The 25,450-nt window shown below is 44.7% G+C and overlaps 1 protein-coding gene across 2 annotated transcripts in view; it reads right to left on the reverse strand.

Annotated features, from left to right (window-relative positions):
• LOC147622303 (pre-mRNA-splicing factor cwf23-like) overlaps positions 1-22,622 on the reverse strand; it is a 44,641-nt gene extending 22,019 nt beyond the window's left edge. For both annotated transcript variants that reach the window (XM_086823405.1, XM_086823406.1), the window contains exons 1-3: positions 22,393-22,622; positions 21,783-22,297; positions 21,476-21,697 (exon numbers count right to left, since the gene is read on the reverse strand). In XM_086823405.1, coding sequence (XP_086679531.1) covers positions 21,476-21,697; positions 21,783-22,297; positions 22,393-22,543 — 888 coding nt within the window. In that variant the 5' untranslated portion in view covers positions 22,544-22,622. The remainder of the gene's footprint in view (positions 1-21,475; positions 21,698-21,782; positions 22,298-22,392) is intronic.
• Positions 22,623-25,450: the final 2,828 nt, after the last annotated feature.

The raw sequence follows: 25,450 nt of genomic DNA on the forward strand, positions 1-25,450 counted from the left end.
GAATTAGATCAATGGCATGATCTTCTGGCCTCTGAGGAGGAAGTTCCTCTGGCAATGACTCGGAAAAACAATCTTGGAACCCACATAAGAAATCAGTCCTGTCCTTATCTAACATAGACAAATTAGACTTAGACTCATCATCTTGTGCATCCTTTACATAAATCAAGTACACAGAAAGGTGCTTTTTCATTACTGATGAAATTGCCGAAGCTGATACAATAGGAACAAATTCCCCTTTAAGTTTTACATCCAAAACATGTTCTTTCCCTCTATGAGTCAGAGTGATCTTCCTATTGTATGTGTCCACCATCGCATGTACTCTGTGGCACCATGGCATACCCAACAAAACATCACAGCCATCCAGAGGCATGATGAAAAACTCTTCGCTGTCCACATAACCCTGCAAATGCAACCGAAGCTTCCCAATGACAGGAGTGACGGGTTCTGCATACCCTGGACAAGCCATGTTAGCCTCATATAACGGCCCCATCTTCTCTGCACGAATCCCAATCGGCCAGCCAAATCCGGTGAAATAAAGTTGGCTCTAGCACCTCTGTCAAAGAATATCAAGGCATTTTGATCTCTCACTTTGCCCCATGCCCTGCACAACTCTGTCTCTTCACCACCTGGCTGTTCCCCAACAAGATCAGGAACTAACCCTCCAGAAGGTTTTGGTTTCTTTGACTTGGGCTCTCCTTTATTGTCAGAGTCCTTTTGGGACTTTCTCTTGGGACAATTAAATGACATATGTAAAAACATTTTCGAGCATCTCTCAAAGCCTGTCTTTCCTCAGAAGTTCTCTTGGGCATTGGCAACTTCTTATACCGCGTCTCTGAAGACCCTTTAGCATCACGAGAAGTATGCTCAGATTTTTCAGCTTTCTTGCTCAAGTTCTTACTTCCTTTAAACCCAGATGAACCTCCAGTGAGTAACGCATTAGCTGTCATAGCATTCTCTATCATCTGTGACATGTTCGTTACTCGAGTCTTGATACAATAATCACGCACCTCTTTGGTGTGATATGCAGCGGAAGTCTTTGTATTGGAAGATCCTGTCACACAAATGCTCACACCGTCTTCTGTATCCTGAGTTTCGTGAGTTTCGCAATCCATTTCAATACTTCAAACTTTAAAAAGATGAGAGAGAGAGATATGATAATTGTACACCAGATTGGGTCCCGAATTACCCACTGAAGGGCCCCCTATCCCGATAACGAGATAGTATTTGCTTTATTTCTTTAGAGAGAATGACTGTGGACTGTAGATAAGCCAAATGCAAGATCTCGGAGGATCGCAGAGTGGCTGATTTGTACACTGCTGTAGAAACACCTCGATGACCTGATCTCGAGCCTATGCACTCTTCCCAAGGGCATGAGGAAGGGCTGCACACCTGAGGCTGAGAGAAGAAGAAGGTGGACTGTTCTACACGATGTTAGAATGCTGAAAACACTTATGAATGCTGTGTTACCTTCACCAGATGACTGCTGCATGTATGGATGATGCACAGAAGGCTGGACACTGATGCAAACTGTTGATTCAGGGCTGGAAACTGCTGCAAACTGTTGATTCAGGGCTGGAAACTGCTGTGGACAGAAACGCAGACCTGTAGGGAAGCTGCTGAACTGAAAACGCAGGTGTTCTGAGGCTGCTGGACAGAAACGCAGAGGATCTGATGTTGCTGGACAGAAACGCAGGTAGTTTGATGCTGGACAGATGCAGAAAAGTAACTGACGTACTTGTCAAAGACAACTGGTTAGCTGCCTTTGGCTTGGGTCCTACGTTGGTCTTTGCACCCTTTTGCTTCGGACACTCGTTACGCATATATCCTTTTTCTTCGCAGATGAAGCAACGACCCTCCTTCTTGAGCTTCAAAGCCTTAAGGAGACGTTTCTTCTTTGCTGGGGTCGAAGTTGAATTCTTCGAAGGTTGGTCCGAAGACTTTCCTTCTGTCGTGCCAATCATCGGTGCGCAGAACTTCCTTTTGTGCTTGTTGCCCTGCTCGGTAATGGGTTTAGACTTGGAAGAGACCATTGTATCATCGTAGATATTAGCGGAATGAATGGCTTCGTCCGAAGTTTTGCATTTGTTGTTTTTAACCTGTAAACGGTATGAGTCGGGTAAACCGGCTACGAAGAAACCCAAAAGAGTTGTGGAATTCATCTTCGTAGCTTTCATCTGCAAGTCCCTAAATTTCTGGAGATAGACCTCATAAGTGAGGTTCTGCGAGGTCATGGTCAAAGTAGTAAACTGGGCAACAACATCATAGTCATCCTCTTTCTTGAGGAATTCTTTCTTGAAGACGTCTTCGAACTGTGTCCAAGTCGTTGATTTAGGGTTGAGTTCTTTCTACCAAAGCAAAGCTTTACTTGAGAGCAAACATGCTACTAATTGGATCTTTTTTCCATCGTCATATGGATGAAACTGAAAATGGACTTGCCACTTATGTAGCCAAGTGTCCACTATCTCCTTGGTACGCTGCTTTTGCTTGCCCCCAAACTGTTCCGGAGTAGTATTGGAGCCTAAAGCAGATGCCAAGGTATCCATACCCGAAAGAGTAGATAGAGTAGTGATCAACAAAGAGATGGAGTACTGTAAAGCCTACATCTGCACGGCGATTTGTGCTTGATGTTCCGAGGAAGAAGCTTTGAGAGCAACTTTAAACTCTTGGAAATCTGATTTTGAAACATAATCGTCGAAAAGATCGACATCGATGGCTTCCGTAGCCGACAGGTCTTCACGTTCGAGAATGGACTCCAACTCGGATTCTTGGGTCGACATCTTGAAGAGGATAAGGTGAGAGGAAATATTTATCTTGCACAAGAAGAGTGCTAGAGAGCGTTACAGCTTGAGAGCTTGAGAGATATGTGGCAAGAAGCCCGCTTAAGGGAAATTTATAGGCGTCCCCAAAAGCTAACTTAGCTTTTGATTTTGTGGTTTTTTTTTAAATTTTATACATACACACACACACACGCACATACATACATACATACATACATACATACATACATATATATATATATATATATATATTCTGTTTTCTTTTAAAAAAACACTTATAAAGCAAAGTATGGGTTTTTAAAAACCCTTTCTAAGGTTCAGCAAAAAAAACGAAAGCAAGGTAGCGTAGGTTTTTTTTATCCTTTAAAAAATATATATCTATATATATAAAAACTTGCGCCTGCTTTTCGCGTTTTCTGCTGCGCCCGCTTATCTGCCACACGTACGCCTACATGACAACGATGAGCTGCCGCCCGTGCGTGTGTACCCGCCTGCTTACGTGCGCCTGCATAACTGCCACCTGCGCACGAATCTAGGCCTCCTGTACTCGGCTGGCACCTGCGCGTATGTGCCTGGCTGTAACCACATGCTTGGCGTACATGGCCGCCTGCACATCCACCTGGGTGCCTGTGCCTGCTTGTGCTTGGTGTTGCCACCTATGTATCCAACCGGCCTGCACAAAAGCAATCTTTTGCATCCGTACAAAAGCAGTCGCCTGCTTGCGCCTGCACACATACCTGGGGGCGTACAGATGGCCATCCGCCTTGGTTGCGTACAAAAGCTTCAGGGCTGCGCTACAACACCCTGACGTCACTTCTCCCTCTCTCTCTCTCTCTCTTTTACGAACAACAATCGACAGGCTTTTTCTACTTTTCTCTCTCTTCAAACTGTTCATACAGTTGAAGCATATCTAGCCTTCTTCTTTGCAAAGCAAACAACCCATACAAGACCAACCCTTCACCACGGGTTCCTATGATGCAAAAGCAACATGCTGAAATTGAAAAAACAACAGTATTCTCAGAAAAACAACAAGCGTCTCGAGCTCATACCTTTTCTTCGACCTCTTTTTCTCTACCTACCGACTTGCTCATTCACGAGGCTTGCTCTAATACCACTGTCAAATCCCCATAAGATCTCCTCGTAGAACGCTCCTGGTACAAGACTCGAAACCTACAAACAAACCAAACAAACATGACGGGGGTGCAGGCCTAACTCACCTCCCAACCTTGACAGCCGTGGGCAAGCCCACAAGTCTTGGCTGTCCCCACCGAGCCACGAGCTGAGCTAACTAGTTGGACGTATTGACCAATCTCTACCTCATGACGTCCCATACCGCCACAAAGCTGCATTAGATCCAGGCTCCTGACCATAGAGCTCTCACAAAGACACGCGAGACTCTATGTGACTAATGACTAACCTTGGCCACCCTTTTATAGGCTCTTGGCCGGTCATCGAGCGTCCACACTTGGGCGCCCGCCCGTCCATACTTGGGTGCCCGCCCGTTAGTCTATCCCTAACTTAGCTCGCCAATCAGCCTGCCTAGCTTCAAGCTTCCCCAAACCTCGAAGCTAGTCTTGTGTGCGTGTAGCACGCGGTAGATACACACTGTGCACATGACAGGATGTCATCATGATCCTATGGTTTATAAAGCCGAGGCATTCACTTTCGGATGCGTCACATGTCATTTGAGATACATGTTTTTTTATCATGGGACAGGGCACTTTTGCATTTATGGTTACTTGGTGACCAAGAATGGGCGTTTAAGCTTTCCCTTGGAACCTAGTAAGATTGGTGGCCACTTTATTGTTCATTGCAGATGCCATTGTGATTTCCATGACTATGAGACATCGACATTGGATGGTGACTTTCATGGAGTTCCATTTGATCCAGGAGGTCATGTGGATCATCATTTTGGTAATTTGTTGGATGGAGCTTTCCTTCAGTACATGTGGTTATGCATGTGTGTATATGGATCACTGGTAGTTGGGACTTCCAACCCAGGAGATTGTGTAATGATTAAGGATACATGGCTACATCATCTTTTCGACCCAAGCGGCATCATGTTTTATAGCTTGGGAGTTGGTCCATGGAGTTTTCCATTTGATCCAGAAGGCTATGAGGACCTTTTGATGTTGCTGTTATTTGTGCATCGACATTCGTGGTTTTCCATTTGATGCTGGCGGCAACTCGGTTTATTATATAGGATCATGAACTGTAGGGCACTTACTATGGTCTACGACTCCACATGAAAGCTGAATCTTATATGGATCATGCAATGGCAATGATTGCTCAAGAGTTACACATGCAACCGAGGGATGCAGCACGTGCATACTTGGCTCATACCGAGGATGCCTATGCAGAAAAGGCAACCATCCCACATGTCTTGGAATCCCCACAAGTGCCCGAACAAGAAGTTATGTCTAAGAGGATGAATCTCCATGCTATAGGAGAGGAACAATCAGTGACTTCACGCCATGCAGGAATATCTCATGTAGCCCGTGAAGGATACAATGTTTATGGCAGTGGTCAAAATGTATGTCAAATGCCATTGCCGGCTGAAAATGTACATGCACAACACATGCAACATGGGCTGCAATTTTCTGTTGGTGCAGGTATTCCGCGTATCTCTCATGCCACTCATGCCTTCGAGTGTGCTCGTGAGGGAGAAGCTATGGCTGAAAATGTATCAATGCATGTTGAGGGGCCAGCCATGCCTCATGCTTACAGGGCACATGTATCTATGCCTTATGCATCACCTTTTGGTCCAAAAATGATGCCAATTACAGGGACTGTCCCAATGGACAAACATGGGGGAAAACATGTTGAGATGCACACACATGCATCAAAGTCTCGTGACTTCAAAGCCGGAGACAAATCTGTGAAGTTTGACACATATCATGGAGAATATGATGCATCAAAGGCACTTGCTTTTATTGCCCAGTTTGATATTGCTTTCAGTGATGAGAAATCCATGATCCGGCATGTAAGCATGTTCATGAAAGGCACTGCTGCCCATTGGTGGCTCACGGAGAAGCTCTCACCGAATCCTGTTAGATCATGGGAAGAGTTCAAGGAGAGGTTCTATGCTCAATTCTTGCCTCCCAATGCATTGAATGAGATAACAATGAAGTGGGATTGGGTAAAGCAAAATGAGGGGGAATCGGTAAATGCATATGTACAAAAGTTTTGGAAAGTGCTCTTGGAGGTGTCTCCATTTATGCATGTCACCGAGGCGGAAAGGAAGAGAAGGTTTCAATCGGGATTGCAACCCGTGTACAAAGCGGGATTACAAATGTATCCTGGTCATACCTTACACCAATTAATCGCAGCCGCCACCGCCACCGAGCAATTGGAACTCAAATTGAGTCGATCCAATAAGGCTAAACCCTCATTTCAAGGCAAAGAGAGGGCTGTCCAAAACCTGCAAAATGATGGACAGCCACCTAAAAGGGACCAAAACCAAGCCAAATCAGGTCCAAAAGCTGAAAATAAGTTTGCTAACAAGCGCCCTTATAAGCCATCAAACTTTGGTCTTAGTGTTGAGAAGAAGGAGCAATATATGCGTGAAGGCAAATGCTTTACTTGTGGCAGCACTGAGCACATGGCAAGAGCATGCCCAAATAAGAAGAACAAACCTGAAAATGCTAATGTACCGAAGCCTAATGTGCATATGGTTCCGGATGTGCAGGGCAACACTTCACATGATAGCAAAGATAGGGTTGTATGTAAAGCTTGGGGACAGCTCAAAGATCAACCTGCTTTGTTCATGTTTGATGATTGTGCATCGGAGAATTTCATATCCACTCAGATGGCAGCTGCTTTGGGTATTGAAGTGGAGGACATGGATCCTCAAATTGAAGCAGGGGCTGCCTTTGTTGGTAGAGAAGTGCAGGTCATGCCTATTTTTGGCAAGTTGCGCATACACATTCAAGGCTATGTGGATCATGAGGATTTTCTTGTGGCGCCTTTGAATGGCTGTGATGTATTGCTTGGAAAGCCTTGGCATACACGTATTGATCCGTGCAAGGCTTACAAGACTAACAGGATCATGCATAAAGGCCGAGAACATGTAATTGATGCTGGTGAAGAGGGTGATACCATTCCCCTTGTATCTCATGTACAAATTAAGAAAGCAATGAAAAAGAGTGTTTTTGCGTACTTGATTTTTGTACGAGATCATGTTGAGAAAAATAATGTACATGTAAACACTCTTAGTAATGATAGGCTGAAATTTTTGCAAGAGCACAATGATTGTTTTGCTGATGAGTTACCAAATGAGTTACCACCTGTACGACCGGAAGATCATCGCATTGATCTTGTGCCGGGTAGCTCACCACCTAATAGGCCAGCCTATCGTGTAAGTGCATCCCAAAAAGAGGAGATCATGAAGCAAGTGAATGAGCTTCTTGAGAAGGGTTTGGTTCAACCAAGCTCTTCTCCATATTGTTCACCCGTCCTCTTGGTTCAAAAGAAGGATGGATCCTTTCGTATGTGTGTGGATTATAGAGCTTTGAATAAGCTTACCATCAAGAATCGGTTTCCGATTCCACGCATAGACGACATCCTTGACAAGTTGGATGGATCGGCATCCTTTAGCCGAATTGATCTCAAGAGTGGATATCATCAAGTGCGTGTAGTGCCTCAGGATGTACACAAAACTGCTTTCAGGACAGCATTTGGGCTTTATGTGTATCTTGTTATGCCTTTTGGTCTTACAAATGCCCTGGCTACATTCAATAGAATGATGGATCTGAAGACAAACAGGGTTAGGGTTAGGGTTTACAGAAAGCAATCAGGCGTGGAAACCAAAGAGAGGGAGTGAACACGACTGCTGTATATCTCAATGATAGAAAAGTAAAGTACAAGCCACATGATAGTGACCCCTAAAGGATAAGTGTTCACATGTCCGGCCATAAATGTGCCGGGTGGACCAAAATACTTATAAACTGCATATAAGTGAAACTGAACTAAACTGGGGGAAAAAACCTCCACTAACTGAAGTAAAAAGTGCCCCAGTAACCTACTGATGATCACTAGCACTCCTCTGGGTGCATACACAGCATAAAACCCAACAAACCCCCCTGGAGTGATATGTGATCACTGTACATCATCCACCAAAAGGAAACAAATTCAAAGCATTGCGGAATGCTTCAAATTTCGGACGTGGTAATGCCTTGGTGAAGATGTCTGCCACATTCTGATCTGTAGGACAGTAGATCAGACTGATATCTCCTGCCTGGAGTCTCTCCCGAACAAAATGATAGTGAATCTCAATGTGTTTCGTGCGAGCATGAAACACAGGATTCCTGGCCACAGCAATGGCACTCTGACTATCAGTATAGATAGGTGTAGGCTCCTCCACTGAAATATCCATATCAGTCATAAGACGACGCAGCCAAACACACTCAACAGTAGTAGTGTAGGCTACTCTGTATTCTGCCTCACAAGATGAAGTGGCCACTGTGGTCTGTTTCTTGCTTAGCCAAGAAATGCATGAAGCGCCAAGGAAGAAACAATTCCCACTAGTGGAATGTCTGGTATCAAAATCACCAGCCCAATCTGAATCACTGTAAGCGTGTAACTGCATGTCACCCCCCTCAGGATAAAGCAAACCAAGAGACGAGGTACCCTGCAAATAACGGAATACACGCTTCACAGCTTGCCAATGTGACAACCGTGGGCTGTGCATGAATCTACTCAACTGAGAGACTGCATACTGAATATCTGGCCTTGTATTACACAAGTATATGAGGCACCCAACAGCCTGAGCATATGTAGTGGCATCAAAGGAAACACTGTCATCTTGTAGTGACAGTTTCATCCCAGGCTCCATAGGAGTACTAATAGGCTTGCAATCCTGAAATTTAAACTTCTCCAGAAGTTTAGCAACATAACGTGATTGCAACAACCCAATGCCTCTGTTATCCTGCACAAACTGTATGCCCAAATAGTAATGTACAAGGCCCAAGTCAGACATGTCAAATGTCTGTTGCAGTATCTCCTTAAAAGCTGCAATTTTGTCATCATTTGATCCCATGAGCAAGAGATCATCCACATAAAGACTGATGACCAGCAGATCTGTCTCTTCTTTCTTCACATACAAAGTGGCCTCTGATGGACTGTTCACAAATCCCTGAGTGAGTAGAAAAGCATCTATTTTTGCATACCAAGCTCGTGGAGCTTGTTTCAAACCATACAAGGCCTTTTTCAGCCTGCATACTTTCCCCTCATGACCATGTTCTGCAAATCCCATGGGCTGAAATACATAAACTTCCTCCTCGAGGTCCCCATGTAGGAATGCAGTCTTTATGTCCAACTGGTGAACAACCCAACCACGATGTGCAGCCAATGCAATGACACACCTAAGTGTCGACATACGGGATGTAGGAGCAAATGTCTCCTCATAATCAATGCCCTTCTTCTGTGCATAGCCCTTTGCAACTAGACGGGCTTTGTACCTGTCAATGGATCCATCTGCATGTCTTTTCAACTTATAGACCCATTTAGTACCAATGGCTTTCTTGCCTTTGGGCAGATCAACCAAATCCCATGTTTGATTCTTTTTAATAGAATCAATCTCATCCTGCATGGCTTTGTTCCAATGCACATTATCTCGTGCATCCACAAATGAATCAGGCTCATCATAATCTTGTAAACTGGCTGCCATAACCAGATTCAAATCGATGATGTGTGCATGCTCATTGGTCCTTGTCTCCCTACGAGTACGACCAGCAAGAGGACCCTCTAAATGGCTATCCTGTAATGTCCTCAAATACCATCTAGGTATATGTCTGACCTGTGGTGCCTGCTGTCCCATATTTGGTTCAGCTTTTGGCTCATTTGGCTGCTGAATTTCTGCACCACCTACATCATTTGCTGGCTGTCCAGTACCCTCATGAGTTGGATCACCAACTGTAGAATGAAACTCCATGGGTAGTAGACCTTCAAACACATCATTTTCAGCCTGATTTGCCTCATAACCAGCCATGGATATTTCTGATTTTTCATCAAAAATCACATCCCGACTGATGAATATCTTCCTGGATAGTGGGTCATATAACCTGTAGCCCTTGCTCTCACGACTATACCCAACAAAAATGCATTTTGTGGCTTTATCATCAAGCTTCCTCCTCAACTCTTTGGGTATGTGTGCATATGCAAGACACCCAAAGATACGAAAATGCGATACAGAAGGCTTGCGGCCATGCCAAACCTCAAAAGGAGTAATAGAAACCAATGCCTTTGTGGGACATCGATTCAAAATATGACAAGCACACATTACTGCTTCCACCCAAAAGATATGTGGTAGTCTTTTTGCCTTTAGCATACATCTGGCCATCTCCATGAGTGACCGATTCTTCCTTTCTGCAACCCCATTCTGCTGTGGAGTGTAAGGAGTAGTATACTAATGTTTTATACCTCTACTCCCAAGAAAGGAATTCAGCACATGTGACATATATTCCCCCCCTCGGTCAGAACGGAGAGTCTTCACCTTGCATCCTGACTCTGTCTCAGCAAGTGCTACAAAGGCCAAAAATGCATCATATACCTGTGATTTCTGTGTCAAGGATAGACCCAGCATATACGAGAGAAGTCATCAATAAATGTTGCAAAATAAAAGCAACCACCTAATGACTTCGTCTGCATGGGACCACAAAGATCACTGTGTATAAGTTGCAACTTTGCAGTTGCTCTTAGAGCCTGATCACGTGGGAAGGAAAACCTGTGCATTTTTCCCAAAATACATCCTTCACAAATGTGATCTGGAGGCTTCTCCATGAGAGGTAGATCTGTAAACATATTATGTCGCTGCATAAGCATAAGACTACCAAAATTTACATGCCCCATGCGAGCATGCCATAACTCCACATCAACCATAGCTGGAGTAAGAGTGAATGCATGATAAGCAGACTGATCCACTGGCTGAAATGCTTCCAATTCATAAAGTCCATGACATAATGTACCAGTAAGCATCAAGGTCAAGGCATTTGCTTTGTCTCTGACCATGCATTTATCATCATCAAAGTGGACTTGCATTCCACAATGTGCTAAAGAAGAAATGGACAACAAATTCTTCTTTATCCCTGGTACATATAAGGCATCTGTAAGGCGGAGAATGGAGCCATCAATGGCTGTAAGCTGAATCTCCCCAATGCCACACACTGGATATGAAGCATTGTTGGCACACTGAACAGTTTTGCCAACAGGGGCAGGGCCAACATGACTAAACAAATCCCTGCGAGATGTGATATGCTTTGAGGCACCACTATCAAAATACCAAGTACATGCATGCTCTGTCAAGCTGAGTGCCTGTGAAGACCAAGAGGCATCATAGCTGCATGTAAAAAAACAGTAATCCCTGTCCTCAACAAAAGAAGCAGTCTCTGGAGGAGCTTTAGGAGCATCATTAACAGACATCCCAGCTTCCTTTGCCTTCTCTTTGGCAATCCTCTTTCTACATTCCGTGATGTAGTGACCTGGCTTCTTACAGTAATGACATTTGCCCTTCTTCTTGGGTTGTCCATCACCTTTCTTGGTATCCTGTGAAGAACCACCATCACCTGAATTTTGATTTGCACTCTTTGGCTGAGATTTCCCTTTCCCCTTTTGACCTGTAGTAAATGCTTGTTCAGCATTTGTGTTCATATTCATATTCTTCCTCATTTGCTCCTCTTGTAGTAAGAGAGCAACAAGTTCCTGATACTTGAGGGGTTCAACAGCATTCCTCATGCTGAGGTTCAAAGAGGTATGGAAAGCCAAGTAAGATCTTGGCAAAGAGTGCAAGATGGTGGACACAAGCTGTGTCTCAGGAATAATCTCATCCACATTGATGAGTTGCTCTCTCAAATCCTGCAGCTTGTTTAAGTGGCTAGACATATCATCTCCTTCATTCATTTTCTGATTTTCAAGTTCTCTTTTCAAAAATGAGATCCTAGCCTCATTACGAGCAGCATACATCTGCTCCAAAGTCACCCATGCATTCTGTGAAGTGCCAGCTGAACGAATATGAGGTATAATGGACCTCTGAACTGACAATGCAATGAGTGACAAAGCTTGTGCATCCCTGGCATCCCATGTCTTTTGAGCATTAGTTCTCTGAACAGGCAATGGCTGTCCTGGAGCCTGTACCTGTTGTCCTCGTCCACGAGCACCTCCTTGGGGAGGAGTCTCTGGAGCCAATGGACCTGGACGTGGTTCATCACCACTAACAAAATCCCAAAGACCTTTTGCCACAAGCACATTTTTCAACATAAAACTCCACAAGGAGTAGTTCGTGCCATCCAATTTGTCTTCCTTAGATAAATATGTGAATACATCACTTTGCTGTTGATTTGCCATTATGCTTTACGCACAATGTTGTACCTGTTTACCAAAAAACCCAATAGCAAAAACCCTGATAACAACTGTACTCCACTGAATACAGTTCACCCAAATCTGCCTGCACTCTCAATCCTCTGAATGTGCAGCTCAATGCACCAATGACTGAGTAGAGCAGCAAATGGCGTACACAATGCCAAAATGCCCCAAAAATGTCCAAATTTGCTGCACCCAAACTGTGCAAAAAACCTGTATATTTTCTTGCTAGAAAAACTGCCTGTTGTGCCTGTATATTTTCACAGAGAAAATTAAAAATGCCCAAAATTTGAATTTTAATGCTTACCACCGAATGACTGTGTAGGTTGTGTTATTTCTGCAGGTACAGTCCCCAAATACACAGCACTGAATGCTGCACTGAAAGTACACAGTGCACGTTTCTCTGTGCAGGTGACAAATAGCGCTGAATGTACAGAAGCAAGTCGCAGGCGGCGCTTGACTGATGCAGTACCCGTCTGAAGGCGACCACTTTACTGTGCAGGTACAGTCAGCGCTGAAGGCGTATGACTGCGCAGGTGACTTTCGGCGCTGTCGGTGGCTGGTACACGTACGCTGAAGTTGTAGGCGACGTCTTATAGGTGGCGCACAGGTACACGGGTTGATTAGCGCTGACTGGGGCTGCAGGCGGCGCTTGCAGGTGGCGCACAGGTACCGGGCTGAAGGCGACGTGAAGGCTACGTGTCGTGACTGTAGGCGGCGTACTGTAGTACCCGGCTGAAGGCGACCAGATACGGGCAGCAGGCGCAGTGGTTATCTGACGGCGCACAGATGAAGGTGACTTCGCTTGACCGTACGGGCTGGTACAGCTTCTGAAGGCGATGCAGGCAGCACAGATTGAATGTACATATGCTGTACGGGCAGATGCAGCATAGACTTGGCAGTGTACGGGCAGTGCTAAGCAGAGCTTCAACTGCTCTGATACCAATTGAGGACAAACAGGGTTAGGGTTAGGGTTAGGGTTTACAGAAAGCAATCAGGCGTGGAAACCAAAGAGAGGGAGTGAACACGACTGCTGTATATCTCAATGATAGAAAAGTAAAGTACAAGCCACATGATAGTGACCCCTAAAGAATAAGTGTTCACATGTCCGGCCATAAATGTGCCGGGTGGACCAAAACACTTATAAACTGCATATAAGTGAAACTGAACTAAACTGGGGGAAAAAACCTCCACTAACTGAAGTAAAAAGTGCCCCAGTAACCTACTGATGATCACTAGCACTCCTCTGGGTGCATACACAGCATAAAACCCAACAGGATCGCATATTCCGTGGGCACAGGAAATTTACAGGTGTCTTCTTTGATGACATACTAGTCTTCTCGAAGACCGAAGAAGAGCATAAAGCTCATTTGGCTATTGTTTTTGAAGAGCTCCATAAGCATAAACTCTTCATAAATGCAAAGAAGAGTGAGTTCTTCTTGTCAGAGATACATTATCTTGGGCATATTGTGTCCAAAGATGGAGTGCGGATGGATCCTGCAAAGATTGATGCAATTCGGAATTGGCCCGAATTGAGTTCAGTGCATGAGATCCGTAGTTTTCTTGGATTATGCTCTTACTACCGCAGGTTCATTCGGCACTTTGCATGGATTGCTTCTCCTTTGCATGATTTGACAAAGAAGAAGGCCGTGTTCAAATGGACTAATGTAGAGAGAGATGCATTCCTCGCATTGAAAGATGCAACTACTCATGGTCCAGTGTTGATCGTTCCGGATTTGCAAAAGCCTTTTTGTGTGGAATGTGATGCATCTGGAAATTGCATAGGGGCTGTCCTTAATCAAGAGGGACATGCCGTGGCTTATGAGAGTCGTAGATTGCATGATGCAGAGCTATCTCTTGGCATTTATGAGAAAGAGCTCTTGGCTGTAATTCATGCACTTACTATATGGAAACATTACCTTCTTGGGGCTGATTTCAATGTGAAGACAGATCACCAGAGTTTGAGATATTTTCTTACTCAAACTAAATTGTCAGAGAAGCATATGAGGATGGCCAATTTCCTCTCTATGTTTCATTTTCAGATCTTGCACACCCCGGGAAAGAAGAATGTAGTGGCCGATGCATTGTCACGAAAGCCGTATGTAGCAACTATCTCGGTTGCCTCTCATGGGGACTTGTCTACCATGCGTGATTTGTATCATACGGATGCTGATTTTGCCACTATTTGGGCTGATTTGATGGCTGGTCATACACATGCCTCATCTGTGATCAAAGAGGGTTATCTCATGAAACATAATTGCCTATGTGTGGTGTCTGACATGAGGCAAAAGGTTTTGGATGAGTGCCATGCTCCTCCATATGCTGGTCATAGAGGCATAATGTCTACTACGCACATGATTGAGCGGTATTTCTTTTGGCCAGGTATGCGGAAGGACATAGAGGCACATGTACGTGCATGTATCACCTGTCAAAAGGTCAAATTTGATAGGCAAAAGGCACCAGGTTTGCTTCAGCCATTGCCTATTCCCACGCAGCCATGGGAAAGTATTACAATGGATTTCATTATGGACTTGCCACGTACCCAACAGGGTAATGATGCAATTTGGACAATTGTGGACAGGTTTAGCAAGCAAGCTCATTTCTTGCCGGTCAAAAAGACCATCAAAGCTGAGCATATGGTTAAAATATATCTTGCACAAGTGTTCAAACATCATGGAATGCCGAAGTCCATTGTGGGGGATAGAGATCCCAGGACTACAAGTCTCTTTTGGCGGGCCTTATTTGATAATATGGGTACCAAATTGGACTTCTCATCAGCTTATCACCCTCAAACGGATGGGCAAAGTGAGGCTGCAAATTCAGCCGTGTTGGATCTCTTGAAATGTTATGTGGTGGATCAGAAGTCTTCTTGGGAGAAGTACTTGCCGCTTGTGGAATTTGCATACAACAACACGGTGCATGCATCTACGGGAAAGGCCCCGTTTGAGATTGTTTATGGTAAGGTGGTTTTGCCACCCATCCTTCGCACAAAGGATGAGATATTTGCAGCTGATGAGTATGTAAGAGACTTGGATATTGCTTTTGCTCAGGTGCGGACAGCCATTGCAAGGTCACAAGACAAGCATAAAAAGGCTGCCGACAAGCATAGAAGGCAATTGGATGTTAAAGAGAATGATTGGCTATTGCTGAAATTTGAGAAAGCAAGACTTACAAAGAGGCCTGGCAAAGAGGCACACGTGCATCGTGGAAGATATTGGAACAAGGAATAAGAGTTGTTTTCTGTCCCTTCTTTATGTATGCAACACGAGACCAGATATACAATATGCGGTCTCACAGTTGAGCAGATTTATGCATAGCCCAAGTACGAAGCATTGGCAAGCTGTTAAGCAAGTTTTCCACTATTTACAGGCTGTTTTATCCAAATTGGGCTGGATGTTATGACACACAAGTGTCCACTAGTGGGTTTTTCTTTCGCCTTGGTGATTCATGTATATCATGGGTCAGCAAGAAGCAGCCTACAGTGACCACTTCCAACTGTGAAGCTGAGTACAAGGCAGCTTTTACAGCTCCAGTTGAGTGTGTGTGTGGCTCAGACGTCTTATGGTTGATTTGGATATTAAACAGTCGTCTAGCGCTACGATTTTCATTAACAGCCAGAGCACATTAGCGGTTGCGAGGAACCCATGTTTCACTCTCGCAGTAAGCACGTTGAGGTGCTTTACCACTATGTCAGGGAAAGACTCTCTAAAGCAGAGATCAGCTTGGTCTATGTGCCTACACATGACAACATGGCATATTTATTCACGAAAGCTCTTCCTCGTGAAAAGTTTGAAGCTTTTCGTAAAGCTTTGAGCTTACTGCCTTTTCAGGATTGATCGGCCATACCCTATACATGTTCACATCATCACTCCAAGGGAGATTTGTAGCATTATATGGTAGTGATATGTGTGAACAATAGTGATATGTGTGAACACACTTAGGACCACCAGGGTACTTTTTCCCTCACTAGGAGGTTTTTTCCCCGTGCGTATGTACACCCTCTTATCTACTCATTTTGGGGTGTATACTTATCTTTTGTATCTAGCACACATTTGTTTATTCTAACTAGTGAGTTTATGTGCTCTCAAGCTTCTCTATCTTGTGTGTGTGTATTGTTGCAACCCTAACCCTAATTCCAACAACTCAAGGATATGACTGATGATTAATTTCTTCAATGAAATACATACATCTTTATTATGCCTCTGCTATTGCTGTTGCTAGCTTGATATTTGATGTGGAGAGCTAACTTTTGATTTATTTATTCTTTTTTGCAGGTATCAAGTTGCTGCAACTCTCTTTCTCTCTTGTTGATATGAAAGAGCACGGATGGCGACTTGGCAGGCAGCAGTACAAAAGCGACAGCGTTGGCAGGTAGGGTAGCTGGGCGGCACGCAGTAGCAAGGCAGTACTTATCAAAGTGGGCAATAGCAGTGCGTTGAAGTCGGGCCAGGCGAGCAGTACTCAAGTTTCAACAGTGGTGGATACAGGCAGTTCACTATGCTGATAAGTTGTGATGTGGCAGTAGTTGTGAGAAGTCGTCGTTGAAGTCGGGCAACGCTGTTGGGAGGCAAGAAAAGGTTGGTCATGGGAAAAATACCATGGCAGTTCACATAAATACCATAATCATGGGAAACAAATATAGAAACCAAAATCAAAACAGCACACTAAAAAGAAGGAATGCCACATCAGTGACCAGAGGAAGGAGAAGAGGAAAAAACACATTGAGATGTAAAAAAGAAGGGTAGATGAAGGGAAACTAGGAGAGAAGAGATGGGTGAGGAGAAAGAACAAAAGCTAATATCGGTTTGAAATATGGGGTTTGGCAGGGAAAAAGGTAAGTGGGTAGGGAAAAGGGCAAGTGTTGTTGGGGAACCACCAAAAGGGCAAGGGGTAAAACAGTGGAAACGCACCCTTTTGGATACGGAAACTGGAAGCGACCAGAACCCAAAAAAAAAACCCACCTTTGGGCTATCTCATAGCATTGAAACTGGTCTGTAAAAGAATACCGACCATCGTCACCTTGACTTTCTTCAATTGCATCTTGCCGTTGACAGCAGTTATACTTGTGAGTAAATTCTGCTCGTCAAGTTCAGGCAGGTTTTCAAAAATGAGGTTGAGGATTGTTTAAAATCAGAATGGTATGATGATTAACCGTAACTTGTGCCTTAAGCCTGCTTTTGCATTCTGGCCAAAGCATCTTGATTAAAAGTTGCATGATCTACTAGAGGACTTCAGGCTGAGTCTACTATTGCATGTTAGCCAAACAATCTTATCGTCCTCCTGCAACTTGGCAAAACACTTTCCTCAACCTGCCTTTATCAATGTGCATTGTCAGCATTATCACCATCAGCATTGATTTCCATATCTTGGCCTAGAACTTGATCTCACAGACAAAGAAAAACACCATTACATAATATATCCCAGTAAAAGAAGAGTAACTATGTGTCAGAATACGCAGCGGAGATGATGACCAGATCTGGGAACACGAGCAAAAACGCATGCAGAAAAAATACAGCACAAGAGAGAGAGAGAGAGAGAGGCGTGTAACTCTGCTCTATATACACAAGAAGATCCCGGAGTATGATACAAATCTGGCAAGGGGACTGGGGGCCTATTTATATGGCCCCCCAACAGCAGTCGGCCTGCTGTAGGGCAGCCGACTAGCCCTGAAACTCCACGACCAGCATACATAGCCAGTCGGCGAGCTTGTCAGCAGTCGGCCAACTCATACATGGAGTCGTGGACCAGTTCCAGCAGTCGGCCAGCACATGGGCTGCCTCCCAAGCCACAGAAAAAATAGGAAAAATAGGGGAAAAATACGGAGAGTGGGCAAAAATGAGAAAACACCTCATAAGGGCGAGCACACCCACAACAAAGGCCCTGGTGTATAAAACTAGACAGGAGATGACTTCTAACACCCCCTCTCAGCTCCTGACTGTGAAACCAACCACAAGGAGCTGGGGTGCCGCCTGAGCAAATCCTGAGATAGCGACTTCGTGAAGAGGTCCACCGTACTGTCCTCCGTCGAACAGAACTCTAGCAAGATGTCATCAGCAACGATCTGTTCACGAACAAAGTGCCTCTGGATGACCATGGGTTCCTCCAGTGGAAGCCCAAACCTGCAATGCAACCTCTGCATCCTCACCACCTCACAAGCAGCATCACAAGCAACCCGGTACTCTGCCTCTGTCTGCGACAAGGCAAAAGATGACTATATCTTACTACTTCGTAAAACTGCTCCTGGGCCTGAAGTAGATCTCCTCGTGTCCGGATCTCCTCCCCAAACTGAGTCACTCCAACCGTGGCGTCGGACTCCATCCAACAATCCCCCTCCTGTGTAAAAGAGTCCATGATCCTTTGCATGCCGCAGAAACCACAGGAAACGCAATCCTGCCTCCCAGAGAGTCATCCGCAACCATGAGCTCAACTGCCTCATCAGGAAGCTCCCGTCCAATCTGGTGTCCATCAACCAGATCAATGAACCATTCTGCTTCCGAGTCAAAGAGGCATCACACTGCTCACAAGGATCAACACCTGTTACAGTGCAAATGCCAAAAACAAGTCCTGGAAACCTGATGAAGACCACGCAAGGCCTTCTGAAACCTATCAACCACCCTCTCTGAATCCAGAACCACAAAGCCTGGAGAAACCACCTTCTTCTGCAAGTAATCACCTGCCACCTACCTGGCTTTCCGAAAGGTCCCCATGGAAAGAACATCCTCATCTACTGGAGGTTCTTTGTCCCGAATACTACGAGACATCAGAGCATCAGTTACCCGTTCAGTTTTCTCTGACTGACGAACACAAGAACTACCAACATCAGTACTGGAGAGTTCCTACCAACTGCTGCCATCTACTGGCAAGCTATCCACCATCTGGTCCCGGAAAGCCTGCACCTGCAGTGTATCCACCCTTAAGTGGCCATTACCAGACTGCCACTCATCACAAACCTGAGGACCTGGGAGAGAGAGTGCTGAAAGCTTGTAAACTCCATTCTCCACTCCGCCTTCCCAAACCACTTGGCCTGTTGCTTTGTCCCGGAGAGCAACAAAGTGCTCATCAAACTCCACCCGTACGCCAGTCTTGAAAACCTGATGCACTAACAACAAATGAAAACCAAGGGACGGAACATACAACACCTGGGAGGAATGCTTCCCCCCTCTGCCATCGAGAACTATCTCCATCATGCCCTCACTGTGAACTGGGATAGTGGATGTATCCCCCGTAAGAATATGACCAGAAAGCCTACAGAGATCCTGTAAACCGGAACGGGAAGGAGTCATGTGCCTGCAAGCACCGCTATCTAGAATCCACTCCCGAGTATCCGGTGCGGAGAATCCTCCAATCTCCTCCCTGCCTGAAGAAAATGAAACATCGGTGTCCACTACCTCCAGGTGCACAAAAGCCAGAGTCTTCATGATTGGCTGCTAAGGAATCTTCACCATTCTCGGTCTTCCGCTTGGGACACTGCCTCCAATAGTGGCCTTTCTCGCCACAATCATTACAGGTCCTCTCTGCCTTTAGTTTCTCGCGGTCAGTAACTGACTTCTTCTCAGACGACTTCTCTGACGAAGCCTTCCCTTTGCCCGTGTTACGACCTTTCGACCATTGGCCAGTTAAGGCCTCCGAACCTCCACCCTGAGGAGGGTTCGTGAATCGTTTCTCCTAGTCCATGACCATGGGCACAAGCTCCTCCCACGTGATGGTGCTGAGCCTGCCACTGGTAATCAAAGACGAGTAAAATGTTGAGTACGAAGAGGACAAATGTGACAGCAACGTTATGGCCATGTCCTCTGCCGATATCTCCTTCCCAGCCTGAAGAACTTCCTGCTGAAGAGCTTGCAGCTTGTTAATATGCTCCCGCATCGTCAATGACTTTGCAGGGTTCATAACCCGCATCTGTACTTCCAAGGAAATCCTCTTCATGGGCGATACCCTGTTGTAAAGAGAGGCCAAATGCTGCCATATACCTCTGGCCAGCGTCATATGCTTTACATGATTGATTACCTGCGGTGTGCAGTTGAGAAAGATAAACGAACGGACCCTGGCGTTGACACGATCCCACATCTGTGTCTGAGCCTCCCAGTCCTTTCGGATCGACGGTAACTCCCCTTCTTCTACTTCCGGCCATGGAACCCCAACAACGACGAAATCAGAGAGGTCGTAAGACTCCAGTACAGATTCCATCATAACCTTCCATATACCGTAGTTGTTCTCGTCCAACTGACGGTCCACTGGGAACGTGGGGAGTGTCGGGATCTTCACATGCCTCTCGGCCATCTCAAACAGATCTGCCATTGCGGGGATGTACTCTGAAAAGGGTGGCTGGGTGGGAACAAAGAAGAACTAATACCTGCAAGTGGCTGTCCAACAAATCAGCCCGCCGTCCTCTTGCTTCTCCTCTTCCCAAACAGTCCCAAACAGTCCACCAATCAGCAACACAGCAGTCCCCCTCTTGCTCACACAAATCCCAAGAACTATCTAGAGCCTAGGCTCTGATACCATGTCAGAATACGCAGCAGAGATGATGACCAAATCTGGTAACACGAGCAAAAACGCATGCAAAAAAAATACAGCACAAGAGAGAGAGAGAGATAGAGGCGTGTAACTCTGCTCTATATACCCAAGAAGATCCCGGAGTATGATACAAATCTGGCAAGGGGACTGGGGGCCTATTTATATGGCCCCCCCCAACAGCAGTCGGCCTACTGTAGGGCAGCCGACTGGCCCTGAAACTCCATGACCAGCATCCATAGCCAGCCGACCAGCTTGTCAGCAGTCGGCCAACTCATACATGGAGTCGTGGACCAGTTCCAGCAGCAGTCGGCCAGCACATGGGCTGCCTCCCAAGCCACAGAAAAAATAGGGAAAAAATGCGGAGAGTGGAGAAAAATGAGAAAACACCTCATAAGGGCGGGCACACCCACAACAAAGGCCCTGGTGTATAAAACTAGACAGGAGATGACTTCTAACACTATGATGCTGTATCCAAAGAGTACGTTCAGGTCATGCCAAAAGATAGCGTACAAATTCTTCATAAACAAAGCATCAAGTTAGGTTTCTATCAGTTCTCCAAAGCTAAAGGGTAGACTCGCTAAAGAGAGAACGAACACACACACACACAAGGTAGCTGTTGGGTAAATTATGCATATCGAGAACACTCAGATGCCTTACATTTTAGGAAAGAAATAGCAATGCCTATGTTATTAGCCCAAAGTTCATGCTAAAATAAAAGCAACATGAATGCAGGCAAGCAACGCACTGTCATGCTAAAGTTGCAAGATGGCCTCTACTTAAACATGAGAAAAAGGTATTAAAAGACGACTGAATTGAAGCAAACTTACCTTCCGCATCTTCTTGAGGATGGAATCTTCATAGTCATGATATGCAGTGCCAACTATGTTCCCCAAATTTCTCTCTCCAGGAGCTGCACTCTCTGTAGTGGCTGCTGAGGCAGTTGGAGGCAGCACGAAGGTGTTAGCAGGAGAAGAAGCACTATGAGTCACCAAAGGCACGACAAGCAAAGGGTTTGTAAGGTCGCCACATCGATGCTCCGTGGCAGCAATCTGTTGGATGCCACACCATGTGTAAACAAATGCTGAAAACCACTAAAGTTTGATCGAAAGTAAGGAGGACATCTTGCACACTTACCACTTCAGCTCTGGAGCTCATCACCACCAGAGCAGAGCTTTGTTTTGTGGCATTCTTTGGTCGGATGACGATGTCTTCGACCCGCCCAAACTGCCCAAAGATGTCCTTAAGCCTGACTGCAGAGTAGTCACTGCCACCACTTTCTACAGAGAGCCATGAAACCTTCAATATTTTCTCCTTATCCGAGGCATCCATACCTTTGGCTGGTTTTTTAGAATTTTCAGGTTTGGGAGGGTCAGGGTACATGCCCTTCTGGCCTCGGGTAGCACGGATCCGTGCAATTTCTGCCTGCAGGCGCTTAAAGGCCCTTTCTTCTTCGTCTTTTTCTTTGCGCTGAGCTTCAAAGGCATTCTCGCGCTTCTTTAAATCCTCCATCATCCTCCTTCTCTTAGAATCCGCCCTATTTTCCTTCTCCAGCCTAGCCTTTCTGACGCTGAGCAAATCATCGTAGGCTTTGCGAGCCTTTTCATCAGACAGGACATCGTAAGCCTTCTGAAGTCTGTGAAACTCGGCCGCTGTAGAGATGGAGATGTTGGTCTTACCATAAAAACCTGGAAAGGTGAAATGACAGAGAAAAGGAGGAGCGGAAAAAGCAGAGAAAGCTGCTTACCTGCAAGGGGATCGTCGGGCCTCTTGTCCGGATGGCAGACGAGTGCTTTGGCGCGATAGGCTTTGCGAATAGCCTCTGCAGAAGCTTCGGCCCCTCCTTCCAGCCCAGCCTGCAGACCAAGAATCGCGTAAAAGTCTTCCATATCCTCCATCGCAGGAAACCTCAGCGTCTCACAACAAAGATGTATGTGAAGCTTGCATGATGTGTAAGTAGCACCGAAAACCCTTTCCACAAGAGGTCTAATACTCCTCTTTGGTTCATACATGATCTCCGTGGAAAGATAAGTATAATTCCACTTGGAGGTTTTTCCTTTTTTTTTTGGATAAATGATTACATTAGCAAGATTTAGTCTCAGGTTTTTGGAAAGTTTGAGGAATGGCTTGCATTGGTTGAAATTGAGATAAGAATAAAATTGAATCAATTCTAAACAGACCAAGGAGGAGAAATCATGTCTAATGAATTCTTGGGCTTCTGTAAGGAAAGAGGCATAAAGTGACAACTCACTACCCCTCACACTTCATAGTAAAATGGTGTTATAGAGTGTAAGAATCATGCTATTGTTGAGATGGCAAGGAGTATGCTTAATGGTAAAATCTACTAGGATCTACTTGAATCCTTTTTGGGCTGAGGCATGGTATTGTTGAGATGGCAAGGAGTATGCTTAATGGTAGAATCTACTTGAATCCTTTTTGGGCTGAGGCAGTTAACACGACTATGTACATTATTAACAATGCAACAAAAGTCATCAAATGGATGACAACTCCATTACATGCAGTAGCACTTCTTGCGCAGGGCAGAGTCTCTCACTCGGGGCACACACTTAAAAGTTTTTAGGTATGAATGTTATGTATATGTTCTAGATGCTCAAAGAACCAAATCGGATGGTCAAAGCCAAAAATACATCTTCTTGGATTACACCCAGGGAGTCAAAGGGATATCAGCTCTATGACCCTCAGGCAAAGAAGATCATAATGAGTCGTGGTAGTGTGGTATTCCAACAACAACCATGTCAGATGGAGAAGGAGCTTCCTTCTTCTTCTTCATGCAAACAAGGATAACACCAAGCAACACAATCTCCACATGCAGCACGAGCTTCCTTGCATTTTGATGGAGGGCAACCGCCCCATTTCCTATGGACATGGATTTTGAAGACGAAGAACAAGAGCATGGTGTGCCACAAAAAGGTAAGCCATTCCCTAGGTGGTACAAGCAACTTTTGGTCTCAAACTCTACATTAAGCATATGTTATTTTTGTGAGATCTTTTTCTAGTGATCCCTTGTTAAGATGAGGCTATCTACATAGAGAACATGACCATATACTTTTCGTACTCATGAAGGGCTGCATAAGAGACCAATACTCACAAGCAAGCATCAATCCTCTAGTACCATGCTCATAAGCCCATAGAGTTTTGGGAACTACGAAACTAGGTCGATGTTCCATAACCTCCTCCTTGAGGTCCTCGTTAAGGAAAGTAGATTTTACATTTAGTTGGAGAACATGCCATCCCCCTTGCACTACCAATGCAGGAACAATGCGAATTATGGTTAACTTGGTTGTAAGACCAAAAGTTCATTGAAAGTAAAAACCTTCACTTGTGCAAAACCTTTGGCAACCAGTTGTACCTTGCACCTTTCCAAAGTATCATTAGATTTGCATTTTGGTTTGTAAACCTTGTGCCTTTGAGGATGGTCTATAAGGTCCTAGGTGTGGTTTTTTAGGATGGAGTCGTATTCTATTTTCATGGCTTCCATCCACTTCAGATCCCCTTACCTTCAATAAAGGTAGTAAGTTGTTTGCCATCATAAAGACATCTTTGACCTTGTGGATGAGACCTTATACAAGAAACTAGTTGCTGTGGTAGTCTTATCGTCTTGTGTAATACTAGACCACACATACATCAATTTTGTTGTGTGTTTTCAACAAGTTGTCCAACAAGCCACGAGAGAATCATTGGAACTGTGCTATAGGTAAGACCCTTAATGGCTTTTGTGACTCAGATTGGGTAGGTAATATTCAAACACCAAGCGCTACCATACTCAGGAGTATGCCATCACCTACGCTACAGATAAGACCCTCAGTGGCTTTTGTGACTCAGATTGGGCAAGTGATTCAAACACCAAGCACTTATTTTTTTCTTAGTTTGGGATGCATTTCTTAGATCAGTAAATAAGAAATGGCCCAATGTTGCACTCTCATCGATAGAGGTTAATAGAGGTTGAGCACAAAGCTACATGCTTTGCATGATGTGAGGCATTGTGGCTAAGGTGGATTCTATAGGATATGGGAGTGGTGTAGAAGGAGCATATGAGATTCATTATCACTTTGTCCATGAGATCAATATGGGAAAGGGCCTTAGAGAAGAGAAAGTTGGCTCTTGATGGTGATGGACTAGAAATTATCAAACAAGGAGGTAAAGAACATAGCATAGCGAAAAGATAGATAGCTAAATAGAGAATGGAGAGAATTTAAATTTTTAAGATAGATACAATGTGATGGTGTTGCCCACTCGTGCGCTCTTAAGTACTACAAGTGAAGGAATCATTAGCGGTGTTTTACGTTACCCTGCTATAAGCATCGTTACTAACGTCATTGAGCAGCACTAGTAGATAAACGTCACTAAGCGGCATTGTAAAAACGCCACTCACACAACGACGCTGGAAAAAAATCAGAATGGTGGAATGGAGTGGAATTAAAATCTTAAAATAAATTAAAATATACAAATCTTGAAAGCATCTAAATATTTTTGAAATAAAACAACAAAATCACCAAATCGTTACAAACCGATCAATGTGTACATATGTTATAATGATATATATTTAATTAATACCATCATCAAATCCATCTTGCAATAAATCCATGCATGCCAATTGATCTATCCCTAAATCCATCATTTTGATGGCTCCTATATCAATACAAAGTCCTATTTCACTACTTGAAGAAGATGTAGAGGTATTATTATCATGGTTGTCATATGCCATCATGTAAAGGTATTATCATCATGGTCCTCATTAGTTATCATAATGATTGTTAGTTGCATCTTCCACTAATTCTCCACCA

This window comes from Cibotium barometz, chromosome 29, assembly GCF_041138505.1.
Source record: "Cibotium barometz isolate CiBa-2024 chromosome 29, ASM4113850v1, whole genome shotgun sequence".
In the NCBI taxonomy this organism is placed as follows: domain Eukaryota; kingdom Viridiplantae; phylum Streptophyta; class Polypodiopsida; order Cyatheales; family Cibotiaceae; genus Cibotium; species Cibotium barometz.